Consider the following 19,346-nt stretch of genomic DNA (forward strand, 5'->3'; position numbering starts at 1 on the left):
TCCATAAGAAGAGGAGGGTTGGTATGAAACAAGAAATCAAGATGCCAGCAGCTCCTATTAGGACTCCCACTGAATCTCCAGCTATATATGAATTATGTTTTTTCATATAACATGGAATTAGTAGCAAAAATAAAAAATTATGTCACCTGCCCAGCAGTATCACAGAATCATAGAACAGTAAAGTGTCGGAAGGTATTTTACAGATCATCTGTGTCCAGTTCTGGGCTCCCCAGTTCAAAAAGAAGACAGGAATCTCCTAGAAGGAGTCCAGCAGAATGCCACAATGATGATAAAGGGCCTGGAGCATCTCACTTACGAGGAAAGACTAAGCAACCTGGGTCTGTTCAGCCTGGGAAAAAGATGACTAAAGGGGATCCAATTAATGTTTTTAAATATCTAAAGGGGGATCAGAGGCAAATGGATGAAGACAGGCTCTTCTCGGTGGACAAAGAGTAATGGCCTAAAATTTGAATACAGGAATTTCCATATAAACATGCAGTACAACTTTATGGTAAGGGGACAGAGCACTGGAACAGGTTGCCCAGAGAGCTTGTGGAATCTCTTTCCATAGATGGGTCTTCCATTCAAGACCCATCTAGATGCCTACCTGTGCGACCTATTGTAGGGAACCTGCTTTAGCACAGGCACTAGATTTGATGATCTCTCAAGGTTCCATTCAACTCTGTGACCTTGTTCCAACCTCCGTTCCATGGGCAAGGACACCTCCCACTAGACCAGGTTGCTCAAAGCCCCACCCAGCCCAGCCTTGAACACCTCCAGGGATGGAGCACCCACAACTTTTCTGAGCAACCTGTTCCAGTGTCTCACCACACTCACAGCGAAGAATTTCTTCCTTATATCTAGTCTAAACCTACCCTCTCCCAGTTTACAACCATGTAAATGCTCTATTGAAAACATATTTCAGAAATCACTAACTGAAAAAAGCTGAGAACTATATTCCCCATAGTATTGCTCTAATGATTACTAACATCCTTGGTTAAAACCTTGCTTCTTATTAGTTTGAATTTCTACAGCTTCGACCACTATTTCTTGCAATCACCTCTCTAAGCTGAAGGACAAATTGAAGAAAAATGTCTTCCTTTACAATTCTATCCAATAGGCAACTTGCTGATGGTCTGATCTTATACATTTATTAGATTTCCAAAGAAAACACCCCACAATTAAGCAAATAAATTCATCATCTTTATAGCTCTTTTCAGAGTTGTTTGCAAGCTTTCAGCACGTTTTAAGAGTATCTGTCATCTAAGCTGTAATATCTCCTTATCATCTGTTAGTCTAACGTTCACATATCCAGTGATTACATTTACACTGCTGTATCCTCTGATACACCAAAACATTTTGTTTCCATTCAGTACATGCCAACGAAGGCTGCTTGACTACAGAGTTGTAGACTCCTCACCATATCACATTTTCTGCGTTCTACTTACCTCTTTTTGCTTTCAGATCAAAACAAACAAACTATAAATCATGGAGTACTATGAAGATACAAATAAACTATCAACTCAGCACACCGTCACAAAAATAGTACTATAGAGAATGATCTTATGCGGTCATTCAGATTTGTCAGCAGGTTGCCACAATGTTTATTCTAAAATGGTTATTTCTTTCTTGGGAAAATATTCAGGAAAGAATGAATGATTGGTTACAAATATGCAGGAAATCTGTGGAAAATCAATCTTATACTTTCTTTTTCCAGTGGTGAATTTCCATATCAATATCATGCCTTCATTTATTTATTTATAATTTCCAGGACACTATAGTAGAGCAAAGATACTGTTGGGCAAAAGGAATACAACTGAAAGTTATTTGTAAACACAGCAGAAAAGTACCACATTATCTAGAAATGCATTTCATAGGATTACCTTGCCAAGCATTTCAGCACCCACTCTACTTCCCATTTGCAGTTTGGTTCCCGCCCCATGTTGTTTCCTCACTATTTGTGATTGAGAAACTATCTGTGTGGCTGTTCAACAAACTAGACCAGGGAATGACAAATCATAACCCAGCAAAGGACTGAGGTTCTTTTAGTATGGCTTTTTTCCCCTCCGTTCTTAAGATTATTAGAAACTGTGTTGGTTCTGAGCTGATGCATCATACACTCATACAAACAGCTGTCCTCATCTCAAACCAGGGTTAGCACAGAGCAGAAAAACAACTCACAGAAGCTCAATAAACACAGCAATGAGGCCATTTCTTTAGGGGCAAAGCTATTCACACAAAAATACAAACATACAAACATACACCCTAAAATATAGAAATAAAAATAGAAAAATAAAATATAGAAATAATTAAGGAGAAAAAAAAAAAAAAAAAAAGGAAAATCTCCAGTATCTCATAGGATAATGATGCCACTGAGCAGAAGGCCAGTAATACTCCCAGAACATTTAAGAAAAAAAAAATTGAAAATTTGAAATAAAAATGGCTGCATCATTGGATTCTTGTTAAGAGCGTCTGGTTGTATGAAGTTATTAGGTTATATGACTGACTGAAACAGATATTGAGTTCCTGGGAGCTCATCACAAAGCCGTCCAAAAGCCAGGCAAGAAAAAACCATCCAGAAACGTCAATCAGGGCATGCAGATAAGTCTTTCCCTAATAAATAATGCTAGAAACAAAGCAGAGAAATTCTCTGCATTTGTAGGCCCCATTTGTAGCGATCTTCCCAACTGCTGCAATCCTAAGAGCAAGAAGGACACTCAGAAGCCCTAAAAGCACAACTTTTTTTCAGAGGGAGACAAGAAAAATTCTCATAAGCAGAAGTATGCTTGCTCATGAAACTCATTTGATACTTGCTGCTTGGTAGATGCTCTTGGGAATAAAACTATGCAGATCCAGGCAGAGTAAACCCAATAACTGTGGACATCTCCTTAAAGAGGATGACAAAGCAATTTCAATCTATTCTTCATTTAACAGAGTAAATTGTTTGTGACAAATTGATTGTTAAATCAAACAGGTAAAACAGCATGCAAATTATAATTGTAAGTTAGTCCAGTTCTACTGGCTGATGCAAGAGATACAAAAATAATAACAAATCATTTCATGCATATCAGGACCAGGACGTTTGCCAGAATTGGCAGAACTAACTGATGATCAGTAGCATCCAGTGAAGAAAATGTAATTCCAGAGAAGCTAGATGAGTTCCTTGCATTGATTCCTGCCCACTATGGAAGAAACGGAGATCTCAATGCTGTAGTCTTCTCTGGGGAAGACTCATTAGAGAATCTGATGAAAACCAAAGTGACCACAAACAATTCTAAAGAAAAAAAATGATGAAACAAACAGTGACAAATCACCAGGAACACATAATCACTGAAGAGTTCTAACTCATTAACTAAATAGCTTAATGACTAACAGTGATGAGCAACCTCTCACTCAAAGCTGCTTTGATTTCTTAGAACTGGAAAGGTAACAAACATGAAATCAACTATTAGAAAAGGAATCTAGGATATTCGAGTCTGATACTAGATGAATCTGAAGAAACCACTGAAAAGAACAACACAATTAGTGAACAGTCAGATACACGCAATCAGTTTCAAGATTCCCGAGTCCTGACACTCAACCATTGAGCTCTCTGAAGAGATCAACAGATATAAAGGAGACCCACTTGACAGAACCTACTTCGCTTCCCAGAAAACTTCTGACAAGGTCGCTCACCAAAATCTTAGTGAAACTAAGCAGTCATACCATGAGGGGAATGCTCTGTATCAGTAAATGTTCAGAGGATGGGAAACGATAAATTAATGGTTTCTGGAATTGCAGAGCACCAGCAGAATTCCACCAGGTTCTGTGACAGGACCTATTTTCTTCAACATGTCCATAAAAAACACTGAAAAGTGAGTGACAGCAGTGATACAGTAGATTTTGTTGATGATAGTAAGGTACTCAAAATAGAAAAGACAAAGGCTGACTGAAGAGCATAAACTAGTAATAAAATAACAGATAAAATTCAAGTGTGGATAAACATGAAGCAGAACAAGACAAAATTACAGCCTTTGAACCAACCATAAATACCTGGAGGGGTATTTTGCGGATTCTCCTCAGGGTTGTAGTACACACAGAAGGCCAAAGAAGCAAATCAAATTTTTAACTTCACTGAGAAACAAATTCATGCAAGCATGGAAATCTATGATCTGGTCATATCTGAACAGCTATGTTCTAGTCCCCTCATCTCAAAAAGATACAGGACTAAAGATTGTAAAAAGCTCAGAGAAACACTATGTGGATGCACAATGATATGGAATATATATCACAAATCACTAAGCAAGCAAAAACTCTTCAGTAAGCAAGGAATTTTCAGCATGGAAAAGAGATAAGTCAAAGACTGTATGACAAAAGTCAAAGAAGTTAGGAGTAGTGTGAAACGAATGACTAGCGATTGAATTTTTCTCAAAACAAGAAGCAGAGGGTATAAAGATAGAAAATTCAAAAGCAAATTTAAAAAACTTATTTGTGCTACAGTTAATTAGTACAGCAACTCCTTGCCAATGGATGCTGAGGAATTTAGTTTATGTGTGATATATAGTTCTATAACAATTTCTGCAGGGGAGACTAGAACTTGAAGGAAAAGGCCACCACTGAATTTTATTTTGAACAAAGAGAACCACATCTGGCTAAGGAAATCTCCAATCTGGAAAGAGCTGGAAGTTTGGAAAGTTTGCATGTGAAGTATCACATAGTCCTGTTCTGGTTTTGCTGTTCTCTAGGCATCTGATTTTCACTATTAAGCATCGATACTAGCTAGGCTGGGTGAACCTTTCATGAGACTCAGTGTGATCATTCTTTTACTTAGTAGGCAATTGCTGCATCTAGTGATGGTACACGCTTCACAAATGTTTTCTAATTAGAAAGAATAGGCTAAACTGAAGTATAGACTCTTTACAAAAAATACAAGATCCCTTTCATGCAAGTTTTAGCATCAGACTCTGCATTTGTGCACTCAAGAATGAAAACAGACTCTTAACTGTATACTTATAGAAGACAACAAGTGCTGGCAGGGCTCTGCTATGCCACCTAAGCTCAGGCAGTATTTGACCTACTGACAGAAGCTACTGCCCTAGTTAGGCAATCTCCCTGTTCCAAAAGCACAGCCTCTTCATGAGTTGTAACATCAACCACAAACTGAGAACACTAAACTTTACATTGCTTATCTGAAAAGCTTGCGGATGATAATGATCTGGGTTAGGGGAACAGCATCTTGTTCAAAAATTTCTGGAGATGGGCAAAACACCAGACTACAAAGCAGAGTAGAAAGTGAAGCATGCAAAACTCACCCTACAACATAGGTGCTCTATAAGAACACTTCTGATAGCTTTTATGATATCTGGCAACCACCAAGGACTTTTTTGTTATTTCACAGAAGTCAGCTCCAAAACTGACCACAAGTTGGTCTAACAGAACATACTTTCAGATGCCCAGAAAAGCACTGCTGAACTCCCAAGTGCTACCTTGCAGATCCAAGTTTTCTGATCTTCAGTACTCCTCTCCTTACCTTATGACACACGGAATTAAGTAAGTCCTGCCAACTCAATTTCAGTCTTGCTCACAGAGATAAATTCCTTCTCTCCCATTCCTTCTGCCTCTTTTACTCAAGGGAGTGCATGAGCTGAACAAAAAGTTAAATAGACTTGGAACTGCAGCATGGTGAGAAGAACAGAGACTATTTGGGTGGCAGCCATGGAATTTAGCATATAGTGTTGGAGCAAGTCATTAGTCCCATTTCCAATGCTCACATTTTTATTTTCACAACATTTAATGCTTATTTTTACAGTCGCAGTTATTGAGAAAGTACTTGAGAAAGTCTTTTTTTTTCCCCTCCTTTATCCCAGTATGTTCCTAGCTGTCATGATTGCCAGTAAATAAAAAACCATGAACTTTGCAACTTTAAAATTCAAAACACATACATACTTCCTCTTTCTTAACATATCAGTTTTCAGTCCTAAGGATTTTGAATGGCTTGAGCTAATAACGCTGATTTATTCCCCTCTTTACTTCTTCCCACAGCAAACAATTTTACCCGCACCACTGTTAGCTGTTTACTTTTCAACAGACACCAACTCATTCTATAACTCACTAGCTGTCAGCATTTTACAGGATTAACAGTGCCAACTGTACCCCAGGAAAAGCACTCATGCTTCTCACAGCTCAAGTGTTTATTACTCAGTATAGAAAAAAAAATGGTGCCTTACATTACCCACGGCCCTCTTCTTGATTCTGCAGGGCTTCACTAAGCTGAAAAACTGCAGTTCAGAAATAACTATCCTGAAGATATTGCAAATAATCATCATAATGTAATAACCAAGTTGTTTTAATATACAAGTTTGTTTTTCACTAATTTGTACTTCAATAGAAAGTTTAATACAAAAATCAAGGTTAACCTAGTGACAAAACTACTTTAGAAAGCAGACAAATGAGAAGCTATATTCTGACAACTACCTGAAAAAAAAACCTGAAATTATATATGAGCCTAGAATTCATTAAAACACAAAGCTATTAAGTCAACATTTCCTTTTAAAATTACAGATGAAGGCTGAAAGGAAGATGTTACTCGCTTTAAGCTCCTTACTCCCAGAGGACCATCATTTGTTGAGATTTTAATACAGTGCTCACAAGGAAGCATAGCTACAAATCTAGTAAAACATCTTCCAGATTTCTCATATTATTTACGTAGTCCTTTACTAAATGTCTTCATAGACTACACAGTGCAAGAGCAGTCTGAACCCAGAAATATTCAGGTGTGCTGCTGAAACATTAACCAACAGATGAAAGTAATTCAATCTTCCCCTCTCTTTCATATGCACTATCACAGAAAACAGAGGTGGGTAAACGGAAAAGGGAGAAATTATTTTTGTATTTGGCAAAAGAAGGAGTAAATTGGTCAGCAGATGATATCATTACCTTTATTAACTGCCTTTAACAATAGCAGCAAAAAGGATCTACCAGCAATTGATCACATACTACTAAACTTGTGTCAAATTGTGTAGGCTATTTTAATGTGCTCAAGTCAGTTTAGATACTGGAGCAGGTAAGAAAGTTCTTCACTTTTAAAAATAATCTTTACGCTCAATGTTCTGAAACCTCATTCAACATTTGAAACATTTATGCTTTACAAAAACATTTTCTTCATCTCACCTGGCAATACAGCTTTGTAATTTGCCATAAATGGGGCGCTGCACTGTTACCAACATGTCAATCTTTCAAGCTGTGATCTTACACCAAGTTCCCAGAGCCTAGTGCTCCAGTAAACATAAGAAAGATGCCTACAATAGAGCAAGAAAATAGAGCAAGAGACCTTTCAAGTTCTAATGAAGCTGGTAACAAGTATACTCATATAATTTCAGCTAGTAGAATGAGGCATTTTAACAAGTTCTAAACATTTTTCTAGGTGCAAGATTCAAATGCAACCTTACAGGCATCCAGTTTTCTCTAACAGAAGAGAGGCATTGTGATACCTCATGCAGTTACCAAGGAACAAGTTTTCCTCTGCTTTGAAACTGTTCAGCTATGGAAAATGTACACTCCTTTTGTAGGCGAGGAGGGCAGAAGAAATCCCTACAGTTTCCAGCTATCAAACACACAAACTATTTTCTTTTAGAAGTTTACTTTTATTTTTTTAACAAAGAAAAACAAGTATCTAGAAGATATATGTGACCGATAGATAAATGAATCAACTGCCTACCCTTGGTATTGCTTTGAATACTTAATCTAAGTGATTTCATTTCAATTATTTACTCCTTTAAATTCCGTCAACCACTTAAAATTTTTATTTGGAAAATGCCTAAAAGTAGGTCATTGAGAACAGGCTTACACACAATAATGCACAGACACATCAGAGGATTAGAACATAAAAATGGAGAGATGAAAAAAAAAACTGACCTGCTGCTGCTGGTGTTTGTTTAGTAGAGCTAAAAATAAGATGTAACATCTGGAGCAGTCTGCTAAAGCTGCACAGAAGTCATCGTACGAAGAAAGTTTGCTATAAAGGTACAAAAATAACATATAAGTGAATGAAAGCACTTTTTTTCCACAAAAGATTAAAAAAAAAAAACAAACAAAACAAAAAAAAACAACACTCTGCTATTGACTCTTATAGCCCCATTTTCCAACATGTTAAATGAATGCCAATACTTCAACTTCTAATAGAGGCACACGCAGTTATATAAGAGTGTAAATAATTGAAAGAAGTAAACATGGGAAGTTTCCCAACCTGCCTGCCACTATCACAAAGCAAGCCCATAGTATAACCAATACGCTTAAGGTGAAATGTGAAGTGAGACTCTCTTCCTAACATAAGGTAGCAGATTCTAGCAACAGCACCAACAGAGGACATCTGTCACCACCAAACACAGAAATCAGATATTTTTGCAGACACAGTATTACCTCTGCATTTTCCCTTACTGCTCCAGTCCTATGTTGCTCATTTTTAGCATTACAAAAAAATAGAATCTGACATGCTTCGGTCATACTAGACATATTGCAGTAACTATGGTAATGTCTTACTTCCCATGTAGTCAAAACCAGCAAACATCTGTGCTGATGTTCAATTACCAGCAAGACTTATAAACCTGGAGCAATGAAGAATTTGAATAGATTGGAATGTATTCTCTAAGGAGAAGCTGTGTAAAAGTTACTGAGAGAAGAAAAGAATAATTATTCTGTATTACTAGGAGACAGAAGAAAATTTAAATGTGTTCCATACTGCATAGAACAATTATTTTCCTATGAGTACAATTTCCAGGAAGCTAATTAAATGGATTGTGTGGCACATTTTTATCTTCAGAGCCTGCAGTTCACTGAACATAAGAAGAAAAAAAAAAACACAAAAAAAACACACAAAAAAACCTAGGAACTGAAGCAGCAGGAAACTTTAAATAAGACAAATTACTTTTGCTCCACATTGAATTCTAGATCAAGTAAACCTCCTTGTCAGAATTATAGTCCAATTACAAAACCATTACCTAACCAGCCACAATTTCCATGGCATTTTACCAAGTTAAAGAAATGCCCTCTCTCTGGAAGGAAATATGCTGAACGTGCTGAGATCTCTGCTAGAATTCAACTCATTTTCAGGAGCAAATTTAGAAACATAAGTGGACAAGGTGGCAGGGGACTGAATCACAGAATGGTCTAGGTTGAAAGGGACTTTAAAGCCCATCCAATGCCAACCCACTGCAAGGGCTGCCATCCAACCTGCCTTCAAATGCTACCAGGGATGGGGCATCTGCAGATTCTCGGGGCAGCTTGTTCCAGTGCCTTAACACTACAAGTAAAACAATCTTCTCCTAATGCCTAACCTTAACTTCCCCTTAGATTGAAAATATTTCTAATTTTCCTATTATGTTTTGCTCCTGTTTGTAAACTCCCTTTAAGTACAGGAAGCTCATCTGAATGGTTTACAGGGAGCATACATGACAAAGACTCAGACTTAGCTTGCTTTTACCTGAGAATAGGAAGGAATGAGAGACCCTTACACAGCTGCTCTTCAAAGTGCAGCTCAATCTCATCTATCAAGGAGAATGCAACAGATGATTTGGAGGGTCTGAATAAGGGGAAGATTCCATAGCTGGGCACCTTCTCAATGCACATAGTTTCACAAGCAACAGAATTCAGGTAGGGAATAAAGCAGCAATGACAAATATTTCAACCAGAATGGCACTCATAAATTGTGTTCATAATCCAGCTTCACCTTAAATAGCCAACATCTAATTCCACTGCTTGTACAAAATCCTCAGACTGTTATCAAGTCCATTTAGCACTGGGTATTGCAAGTTTGTGCTTAGTAACTGGGAGCTTTTCAGCTTCAGATTACAAAAGAAACCTTTGGGATGATTCACTCATCCCAGTCGCCCTCTAAAAAGCACATGCTGGGAAGAAGTCACTTAGCTGCTCATAAAACAGAGATTCTTTCAGCACTTCCATCTGCACACTCAAGTCTTGATCCTACAGATTAATCTCAAACACTCTGTAAAATTTCAAAATTATGAACATGGATCATATTTTTCCCTTGTGAATTTTACACCACACAGTCCCCCTAGAAAACATGGCCTAGAATAGGATTCGTATCTAATCATTTATGCAGTTCTAAAATTTAAGAAATGGCATTTTAAAAATCTGAATCTATGTGAATCAAGAGTGACACAATGCAACAAAACATTTTTACAAGGGACAATGACTCCAAGTTGTATGCCTGCAATAAAACAATTCTGTCGCTATTAATAAAGGCATCATTATCATATGAAATCAATCAAAATTAATCCAATGAATGCAAATAAATTCTCCAATTTTAGTGCTTGATCCTGCTCTCTTTGAGGTCACCTGATGCAGAAACACTGACCCGACCGCAAGCTGAAGTCAACAGAACTGTATTCACTACACACCTGAAAATCCTGACAATGTAGGTGCACACATCCTTGTCATTCATACGCTGCTCCAGCGCCACACAGAGCTCAGAGGCTGCACCACTGCAAACGAGCTGGCATCTTGCCTGAGGTAAGTCGGCCAAGTTTCGTAAAGTAGCTGTCAGCTGCATATAGAATATTTAAAGATTCATTAACCACGGCTATTTCCTACAGAATCCACATTGTTTTGAAAATGTCATAAAGCTCAAATCTCATTTATAATGCCTCAGGCAGTCTGAATATCCTGTGAACATTCTGCAGGTATGTATTTATCAATAACTCTTAACGGAAATGTGTAAGTGAAAAAATAATGCATATTAAATTAATGTTTGAAAATGAAAGATTGACCAGTCTTTGCCTGCATGCAAACTCTTCCTGTGAGGAAAACATCATCTTCCACTTATTTTAAAATCTTCTATTCACATATATGATCATATACCAACTGGAAATTAAGTGAAATCCTGTGGACAGTTAAAGAGATATTTTGCTTAATGTCTGATCTTGTAAAGTTACATCTAAGCCTTGTAAGTTATACTGACATTTAACACATATTTTGTTAACTGTGAGTTACAAATGATGAAGAACTGATTTTAAAAAGCAATATAATTTATTCACTTCGATTAACGCATTTCAAAGTTAACCTAGATCAGGAGAAATCTAGTGTAAAATCAGTATAGAAAATGAAAAGCTGAAGTTTAAGTTTATTCTGGAGAAATCAAAATATTTTCAGAAGAAACAGTTCTTTTTCAAGGAGTTTCAAACAGGAAATATTCTATCACCTATACACATACACAGCGAGTCAGCTGCTGCATATTTTGAGATGCTCTGGTTCTCTTCCATAACAAGGGTATTCAAATACCAATGCCAGGCAAGCAATGACAGGTAACAGTTAATCTAAACCAGAAAGTACAAAATTAAAGCGAGGTCAAGACTAAGTGTTCCAATTGTTCTCAATCACATAAAACTTGATATGTAATATACCGCTGAGCTGCACTGATTATCTAGTGATAAGTAATTCATCATTGTACAGGAAAATCTGTCAGAGCAGGTCACGTTGTTGCTATTGAGCAGCTTTTGCTCAGAGGGTACTATGCGCTATGCTACCATTTTTCAACTGCTTTTAAATTTTCTGTTCAGTTTCAATACACTTGAAAAATGCATGTCTGCAGTCACCACAAGTTTCAGGAAACAACAACCAACAGTACAGACTGCACAGAAAGTGAGAAAGAGCTCGAGGGCTGCTAAAAGTAGCTGAAGTTGAGCAAGTTAAAAGGACCTCTTGCTCAGGCATGTAAGAAGTAGATGTGTTCAAAACCAGCCTTCAGTGATCGATGCATATAAAACACTTTACTCCCTTCAAATCCTATGGGCCATTTATTTTTATTAGTACAGGACAAAAATCAAGGTAATAAACTATCAGACTCCACAAAGATCCACAGTAATTACTTCTGTTAAGGGACCATTTGTGAACCTCCAGATTTGCAACACTGAAATGAAAGACTACCTCAAGTAATTCATTCTTTAAAACAAAAAAAAAAGGGCAAATCTACAACAATTCAGACCAAGGCTGAAAGCCTTCTGGAAAAGAAAAACATAAGAATTGAAAAGACTTAGGAACCAACCCACACTTTCAGCTCTGAGACTGACTCTCTAAACCTAACGTGAAAGGTCTCTACAAAAATCAACATACTGCAACCATCCGTCCACTATGTTCCAGTCCTGCTGGATAATTACCAGGGCCTTTATCTGCACTACGTCCACAGCTTTGCACATCTTCCTTTACTCAGGTGATATTCTGTTATTATTTTATTAGAGCAGTTCCTTTACCAGTATCATGCAGCCTCTGCATGGCCTAGGAGTAAACTCTACTAAATGCATGAAAAATACAACAGTAAAGTAAGCATATGTGCAAAGTTACTGAAAATTTACTCCCATTTCTCCTAACACTCGATCAGGGAAGCTCAGACAGAACTATAAAACTACCTTAGAAAGTACAGTAATGGCCAGTTAGAAAAAACAGCTGTATAGAAAGATGGCGCAGGTAATACAAAACAACAGCTGGTACATAAGTGAAATACGAAGACAACAAAGCACAAAAATAACAGAAGCCAGGCAAACAAATTCAAGAACTACTCTAATTTCTTCAAGCAGACAACATAATTCATGGAGAAATGCAGAACAACTGACTCTAGCAAACTCCACCAGCTTTCTCATGTTACCACATGAATGATCAAATTAATGTAAACTGGAAATTTAACAGCAGATAAATGCTATTTTTAAAGGGAAAGACATTTTAAGTGCTTTTCAATTAGGGAACACAGAGTACTTGTTAAGTCTTGTCAGTGAAACTTCAAAAGCTTTGGCTTTTGAATAAGTATTACCATAATTCATAGGAATATGATCAGCTGCAGCAACTTGAGTCAGAGATTGTCTTGGTTTCTTGTCTTCTATTAAGGAAAAATACATACTACAAGCATTTTTTCTTTTTGTATTGTGGAACTTCTGCATAATAGATACTTCGTAGAATGAAGATATCTGAGGGAAAGTTTATTCCCATAAAAACAAGCTGGCAAGATTATGTATAACACTGCCATCTGGTGATTGTGCAATTATACAGTTAAAGAATGAAGGGTCAGTCCCACTTAATTGAAACACTTGAGTTTTCGTGATTTAGAGCCAGCAAAGACTCCCTCAGAGATCATCATGGATATTTAACATGTTTTTCTCCTCCAATGTAATTGTCCTCCATTCCTGAAAACCTATTTCTGTACAACACCACATATTTAATCTTTTGCTAGAAGTATGGCACAAAATTTTCTTTACTCTCAAGATGTGAATCATTGAAGACGAGGCCTTTGATACCACAATCCTGAAAATTGAGCAGTTCCTGTATTTATTACAGTGACTGAACAGTTAATTGACACAAATAAATTATGCACATTTATGTAGATTATGTAGATTTGTTAAAATGGCATGAGAAAGTCACAGAAAAATTCCATAGCAGCAGGAATCGCTGTGCTGCTACAGAAGACATACGGAATACAAGTTACAAATAAAGAAAAGGCAATCCTGCAAAGTTGCAGGGAAGTTCAGACAGCAGGTCAAGCAGCTGAAAACGCTCTGATTCATTTGTTTTGCTAATTTGCAGCTTGCAAACTCACCCAGTCTGTTTATGTTTATCTAAAGATTATACACACTGTTATGGAGAGACATCGCTCCACTAAAACAAAGAAAAAATCAGTAAGGGTAAGGTGATGGTATAAGCTATTGGTTTTCTCATATAATTTCAAGTACCAAATCCCACATTTGTATGTGATAAGATAAATCTGTCATTTGGCATAAACATTGTTTCAAAAAGCCATCCAATCCATTTCCCTGTGAAGGGCCAGTAGTTTACAGTTACCTCACTGGCTAATCTTTACCTCAGACTTCACAAATCTAGTTGGCAAATTTTCAACACATACATAAAATACCCATAAGCTAAGCATAACTTAAGACATACTTACCAATTTTATCTATTTATTTTTCAAAACACCTCAGTTTAAACAGTTTCAAGGCAAAGGAATATTTTTTATAGTCATCACACACTAAGATTACCTTACCAAAATAATTTTAGGCCTGCTGCCTTCAAAAAGTTGCTCTACTGTTAGCTTTTATATTATGCACCTTTTCCTTAAGTTCTATTTCTGGAAAAAAAAGCACTTCGTCAGACTAATGGAGATGTATTTTCCTACTTTTTTTTTTTTTTAATGCATTTTTCTTGTAATAAAAGCTTTTTTTTTTTTTTCTAGCATAACAGGTTTTTACTTATTACTGCAATTTAAAGGATCTACACAGGAACACATTTTTATCTGTTTACTATACAAACCAGAATGTTGTCAGCACCACACAGTAATAATGAGAAATTTGTTATATAGAACACCTAAAAATATTTATATTTATTCACAACTTCCAAAGCCATTAACATTAACTACAGATAATATGTGCAATAATTCAGTTTTGGTGCTCAACAACTTAATTTAAGCTTGTTAAAAATAATTCTATCCAAATGCAGGGACAACTCTTGTCAGTGGTGCAGAAGGTTTGCTTATCTCCTCTGATTCAGTGTTTTATTTCCCTGTGAAATGTTTACTTTTAAAAATGAAAGTAAATGCTAACCTGGACTAATAGGTGGCCCAAGCTGGAGAAATGTGAGTCGTTTTCTTTTATATTATTAATCTGCTTCAATAATTGCAGCAACATTTCAACTGCTCCTTTGTTGACCATTTCATTAAGGAACACTGCATTTCCAGACATAAATTTTATAGCTCCCAAGCAATAAAGGAGAGCTTCATTGTTTTTTTGTAGATCTTCAGTTCTCAGGACCTCCAACAAACAATCTAAAACAAAAATTGTCAATTTTAGGATTTCTGAGTAATATTTTAATAGTTGATATAGTTCAGTCAACAAAGAGATTAACAACCGAAAAAACAAAAACCCTCTTGTTGAACTCCTTACATACTTTTCTAACAAATGAGTTAAAAAATGGGTATTTGGATTAAAACCAAGGAACAATTATTGATGAATAACAGAATGGGCCTAACTGCTTTCTCTCCAGACTTCAAGGTCCAGTGTCAGTTGTAAACAAATTGTGGTAATCATTAAACTCTTCAGTCAAGATTTGAAAAAGTGTGTATGCCTGAAACTTTGTGTATTAGACTTGAGACATTCAAAGGGGTTTATTCTTATTACTTGCTGAAAAAATCAATTCAGCATTAAAAACCACAGATAAGCAACTCAAATCCCACACTTGAAGCCTGTCCGTAGAATTCTTAGCATTACTTCCTATGCAGATAAAGTTACTGTATACTTTTGCCTTTTGACACCATTGACAGACATCTGTTAAATGAACACTTGTTAGTAAAAGCCTAGTGTATCTTTTCAAAATGAGATATTCTCAGTTTGGTGGGTGTATTTTAAATAAGTAATTCTAGCCAATATCATACTTTTGAGCTTCTAGTAACTGACTGAAAGCTACATATACTTCTTTCTATGTTCCATCCACTTGAACAGAAATATTTTCCCTCCTTATTTGAGATTAGAGATTTCTAAAGTTCTTCTGTCTGCACTGGGTTTACACTGCAAGTTTCCAGTAGCAGGGATGCTGCAGGAATGGCCTGTGTGGGCAAAACCCAGCACTGCCCCATGCTAGATCTAAGCCAGCTCCAGTTGCTCCAGAAGGGACCCGCTGCTGCCAGAGCTGAGCCATGAGTGATGCTGGGTGTGCTCTGGGAGAGCAGATTTAAGAAAGAAAAACTGCTGTGTGACAGCAGCTGGGAGAGAGGAGTGAAAAATGGGAGAGAAACAGTCCTGCAGGCACCAGGGTCAGCACAGCAGAGCAGGAGGTGCTCCAGGCACCAAAATGAAGTTTCCAGGAGAGGCCCCTAGAGGATAAGCCTGTCCCTGTGCAGCCCATAGACACTGTGCAGAGTAAGTCTCCACATGCAGCCACATGGAGGAGCCTGAAGAGCAGGTGCAGAGGGCGACCATGGAGGAGTGAAAGAAACGCAGTTATGAATTGCTCCATTCCCCTACGCTACTCAGGGGCAGGAGGTAGAAGACAGCGGATGTTTCAACATCTAAGATATAAATAATAAGAAAATGCATACCTAGTAATGTATCGTTTTGAACGAGGTAGTCATTCATTCCATTCCTGCAAACTTTAAATGCCAGCCTGCAAGCTCCGAGAAGACTTTTTCCATCCACTTTCATCTGCAAGAAAAAAGTCTGTAAGAATCATAAGAATCACAACTAATACCTATGTACTAGTTCAGACACCGCATTCTCACAGTAAAACTTAAAATCCTGCTAAAACCCTAATAGGATACAGAGCCACACTGAAAAGTTTGCAAAAATAAAAGGCACTGAAACCTAGCTAGCTTAAGCTCCCTTCAGCAAACTGCGCAGACTGACTTTGAAATAACAGAATATACATAAGCTTTTTATGTATTTTCTGCAGGTAGTATATGACCGTACATCTTTTTTTCTTTTTTCCAATTCACTCATCTAAAGAAATTCCACACAGTATTCACTGGTTCTGCCTCAATGGCCATACAACAAAGAAATCCAGTGCAAGAATATATTTTGTAACCAAAGTTATTCTCAGATATCAGAAAAGATTTTACAACATGCTAAAGGTCACTGAGAGAAAGGAAAGCAAGAGTTACATCTGTAATGCCAGTCTCTTCCTTGTCTCTGCTTCTGAAGTTTTGAAGGGCAAATTCCTGCTGCTCGAGATTTTTAAAAGACAGAAAAAGGAAAGGAAAGATGGAAAATGTGAAGGAAAAAATGTTTGTAACAGAGCATGTTTTTAAGCATCACATAACATCTATATGGTATCTACACTTATATCTTCTGATTGAAATAATGTATATCTACTCAAAGAAGAAAATTCCTAATATGTATATAATGCAATGCCAGCTGTTATCACTTCAGTAGTGATAGTCCATACATACTTTATAGAATTTGAACTAGAAGGTTTAAGAACATCAACTTAAGTGAGAGTCTTAACCAGCAATATTAGGAAATACAGTCAGCATGTTATGTTGAATCTTACTACACAAAAACATTTTGATTAAATTCAGTTCTTAAAAATTCTCAGTCAGCAGAGATGTACTAATTCCTAAGGTAAATCACATGCCTGAAATTATATAGATTATTAAGGTTCTACATATAATCTTTCATATAATCAGACAAATAATCAAATGCTGATTGCTACTGAGGAAAAAAAAGCAATCAGTAAGGGATGAGAGGACAGCTTCTATGGAAATGGGTATGTTCAAGCAAGATCACACTATACACATACACATATAAATTATGTTAAAGCTAAGCACAGATTTCAATATTTTTTCCATAATTTTAAACTTCTAATCTATTGATTATACTCAAAGACATAGCATGACTGAGATTTCAATGTATAATATTGATGTTAAGACTAAGTAACCATTTTAGTTTCCTGCTCCTTGTAAAAATATTGTGATTCTGTAAATCACAAATCTATAAAAAGAAAAGGAATCTTAAACAGAATGGAATATTGCAGAAATAATTATCAACTATTAATTAATAATCAATTATTGCAGAAAATATTATCAAGTTTATTAAGTACAACTACATTGATGAAAGTACTGGGACATGGAATTCTCCTTCGATCACGGCACCAGGTGATTCACCTTACCATGAATGAAAAACAGATAAAGCTTTTAGAAGCATACACCTGTTGTGTCACACTTGAATCAGAGACAACTTGTCACCACACTGACATTGCTAGCAACAAAAATGATGAATTCAAAACAACCACTTATCAAACCTCTGACTCATACCAGTGCACTCTATAAAACTGAGCACTTGTCGACTTCAAATTCTACTTACAATTCAGTCTTACTTTTATATTACTTCTGATCTTACACCTTAGTTTTAGCATTAATTGAAATTATTTATTTCAGACTCAATACATGTGTCTTAAAAAAAAAAATCACTTAACTGTGCTTTTGGATACATCCTGTTCTTTCTGTTGCTTTTTTGGTTTGTTTTGTTGATATATTTATTTTTAATAAAAATTGCTAGCTCTATCTTAAAAACCTTATTTTAACGCATTCACAACTCTCACAATCAACCTGTGCCTCCAATGAAAATCTCTGAAGTCTATCCTAGATACCCTACGATTCAGCATTCAGCTCTTCCACAGAGATTTTAGAAGAACAATTTATTTCCTTTCTTTTCAAAAATATTTGAAGACAGTTAGCATGTACCTTTCTTCATTCTACTCTACATCAGACAAACTTGATAGCCTCTATTAAATGCGCTTTTCAGATCTCTGACTATCTAAGACATACTTGTAGGCTTCTACTCATTATGTACTTTAAATGACTTGACTTCACTTTGGGTATAATTTTCCAGCTTATGTCCATCCCCCTTAATTATCAGCTTCATTTAGACCATGTTTCCCTAGCTCACTTATACAAATATCTCACAAAATGATAACAAAAGCTTTAGAAGTGTGATTCAGCATGAGGGCTGCCACTAACATCACCTCACCTTGGAAAATGTCCTTGGCTACTCTAGCTTTTCACAAAAATAGGCAGAATGATACTTAGTTAAAAAATAAAATAAAAAAATTAAAAAAATTTTAAAAATCAATATTTTCAGATAAATGTGTTTAGTAAAGTCAATCAAAACTAAACTTCAACTCCACACCTAACTTCTTAAGTTGTTATTTTATTAAAATCCCAGTATATATATCTCAGCTTAGGACAACACCTCTTTTCCATGCATAAGCAAAATACCAGCCACAATACACCAACTACCCTACTTCGAGTCCCTATTTCTTTTCCCAAATGCAATATAGGCTCCAACAGGTGCCCATCTGAATGAATGGGTGCATTTGTAAGGCAAGAAACAGCAATTAACAAACTGGATGAAATGAAAATACAAGTTGTAATCCACAGTTTTGATCTTCACATTCTACCAAATAGCATTTTGAAACACTTACAGACAGAATAATCTTTGCCAGCTTCACACAAAGTGGATCCGAATCAATTTCTACAAGTTTATATAATGTCCTCAGAAGCATACGTCTTCTTTTAAATCTTCTTCCAAGCATATTTCCTTCATTCAAGACTTGATAGAGTTTGGTGCAAGCCAAACAAAGACTTTCTACATTGTCTTCTAATTGAAAGGAGTGGGAAAGGAGAGAAAAATACAAAATAATAATCAGTGTCATCTTTTCCAGAGCATCTCAACAGACATTCATAAACACAGGATAACAAGATAAAGAACGCGTTGCATAAGAACAAAAATAAGGCAATCAATAAATCCTGAAAGATGATAATGCTGTTCTCAGAAACAACTGTATGTTGACCTTTTAAAAAGAAAAAAAGGGCCAAAAAAAAAAAA

At 36.4% G+C, this 19,346-nt stretch overlaps 1 protein-coding gene across 7 annotated transcripts in view; it reads right to left on the reverse strand.

The window, feature by feature from the left end:
• The window catches only part of ARMC2 (armadillo repeat containing 2), a 73,571-nt gene that overhangs the window by 12,829 nt on the left and 41,396 nt on the right, over nt 1-19,346 (reverse strand). For 6 of the 7 annotated variants that reach the window (XM_032443225.1, XM_032443223.1, XM_015858662.2 and 3 more), the window contains 5 exons: nt 18,943-19,118; nt 16,064-16,166; nt 14,574-14,794; nt 10,395-10,540; nt 7,894-7,993 (listed from right to left, as the gene is read on the reverse strand). In XM_032443225.1, the coding sequence (XP_032299116.1) occupies nt 7,894-7,993; nt 10,395-10,540; nt 14,574-14,794; nt 16,064-16,166; nt 18,943-19,118 (746 nt within the window). The remainder of the gene's footprint in view (nt 1-7,893; nt 7,994-10,394; nt 10,541-14,573; nt 14,795-16,063; nt 16,167-18,942; nt 19,119-19,346) is intronic. The other variant, XM_015858658.2, reaches the window with a different exon arrangement.

This window comes from Coturnix japonica, chromosome 3, assembly GCF_001577835.2.
Source record: "Coturnix japonica isolate 7356 chromosome 3, Coturnix japonica 2.1, whole genome shotgun sequence".
Classification (NCBI taxonomy): Eukaryota; Metazoa; Chordata; class Aves; order Galliformes; family Phasianidae; genus Coturnix; species Coturnix japonica.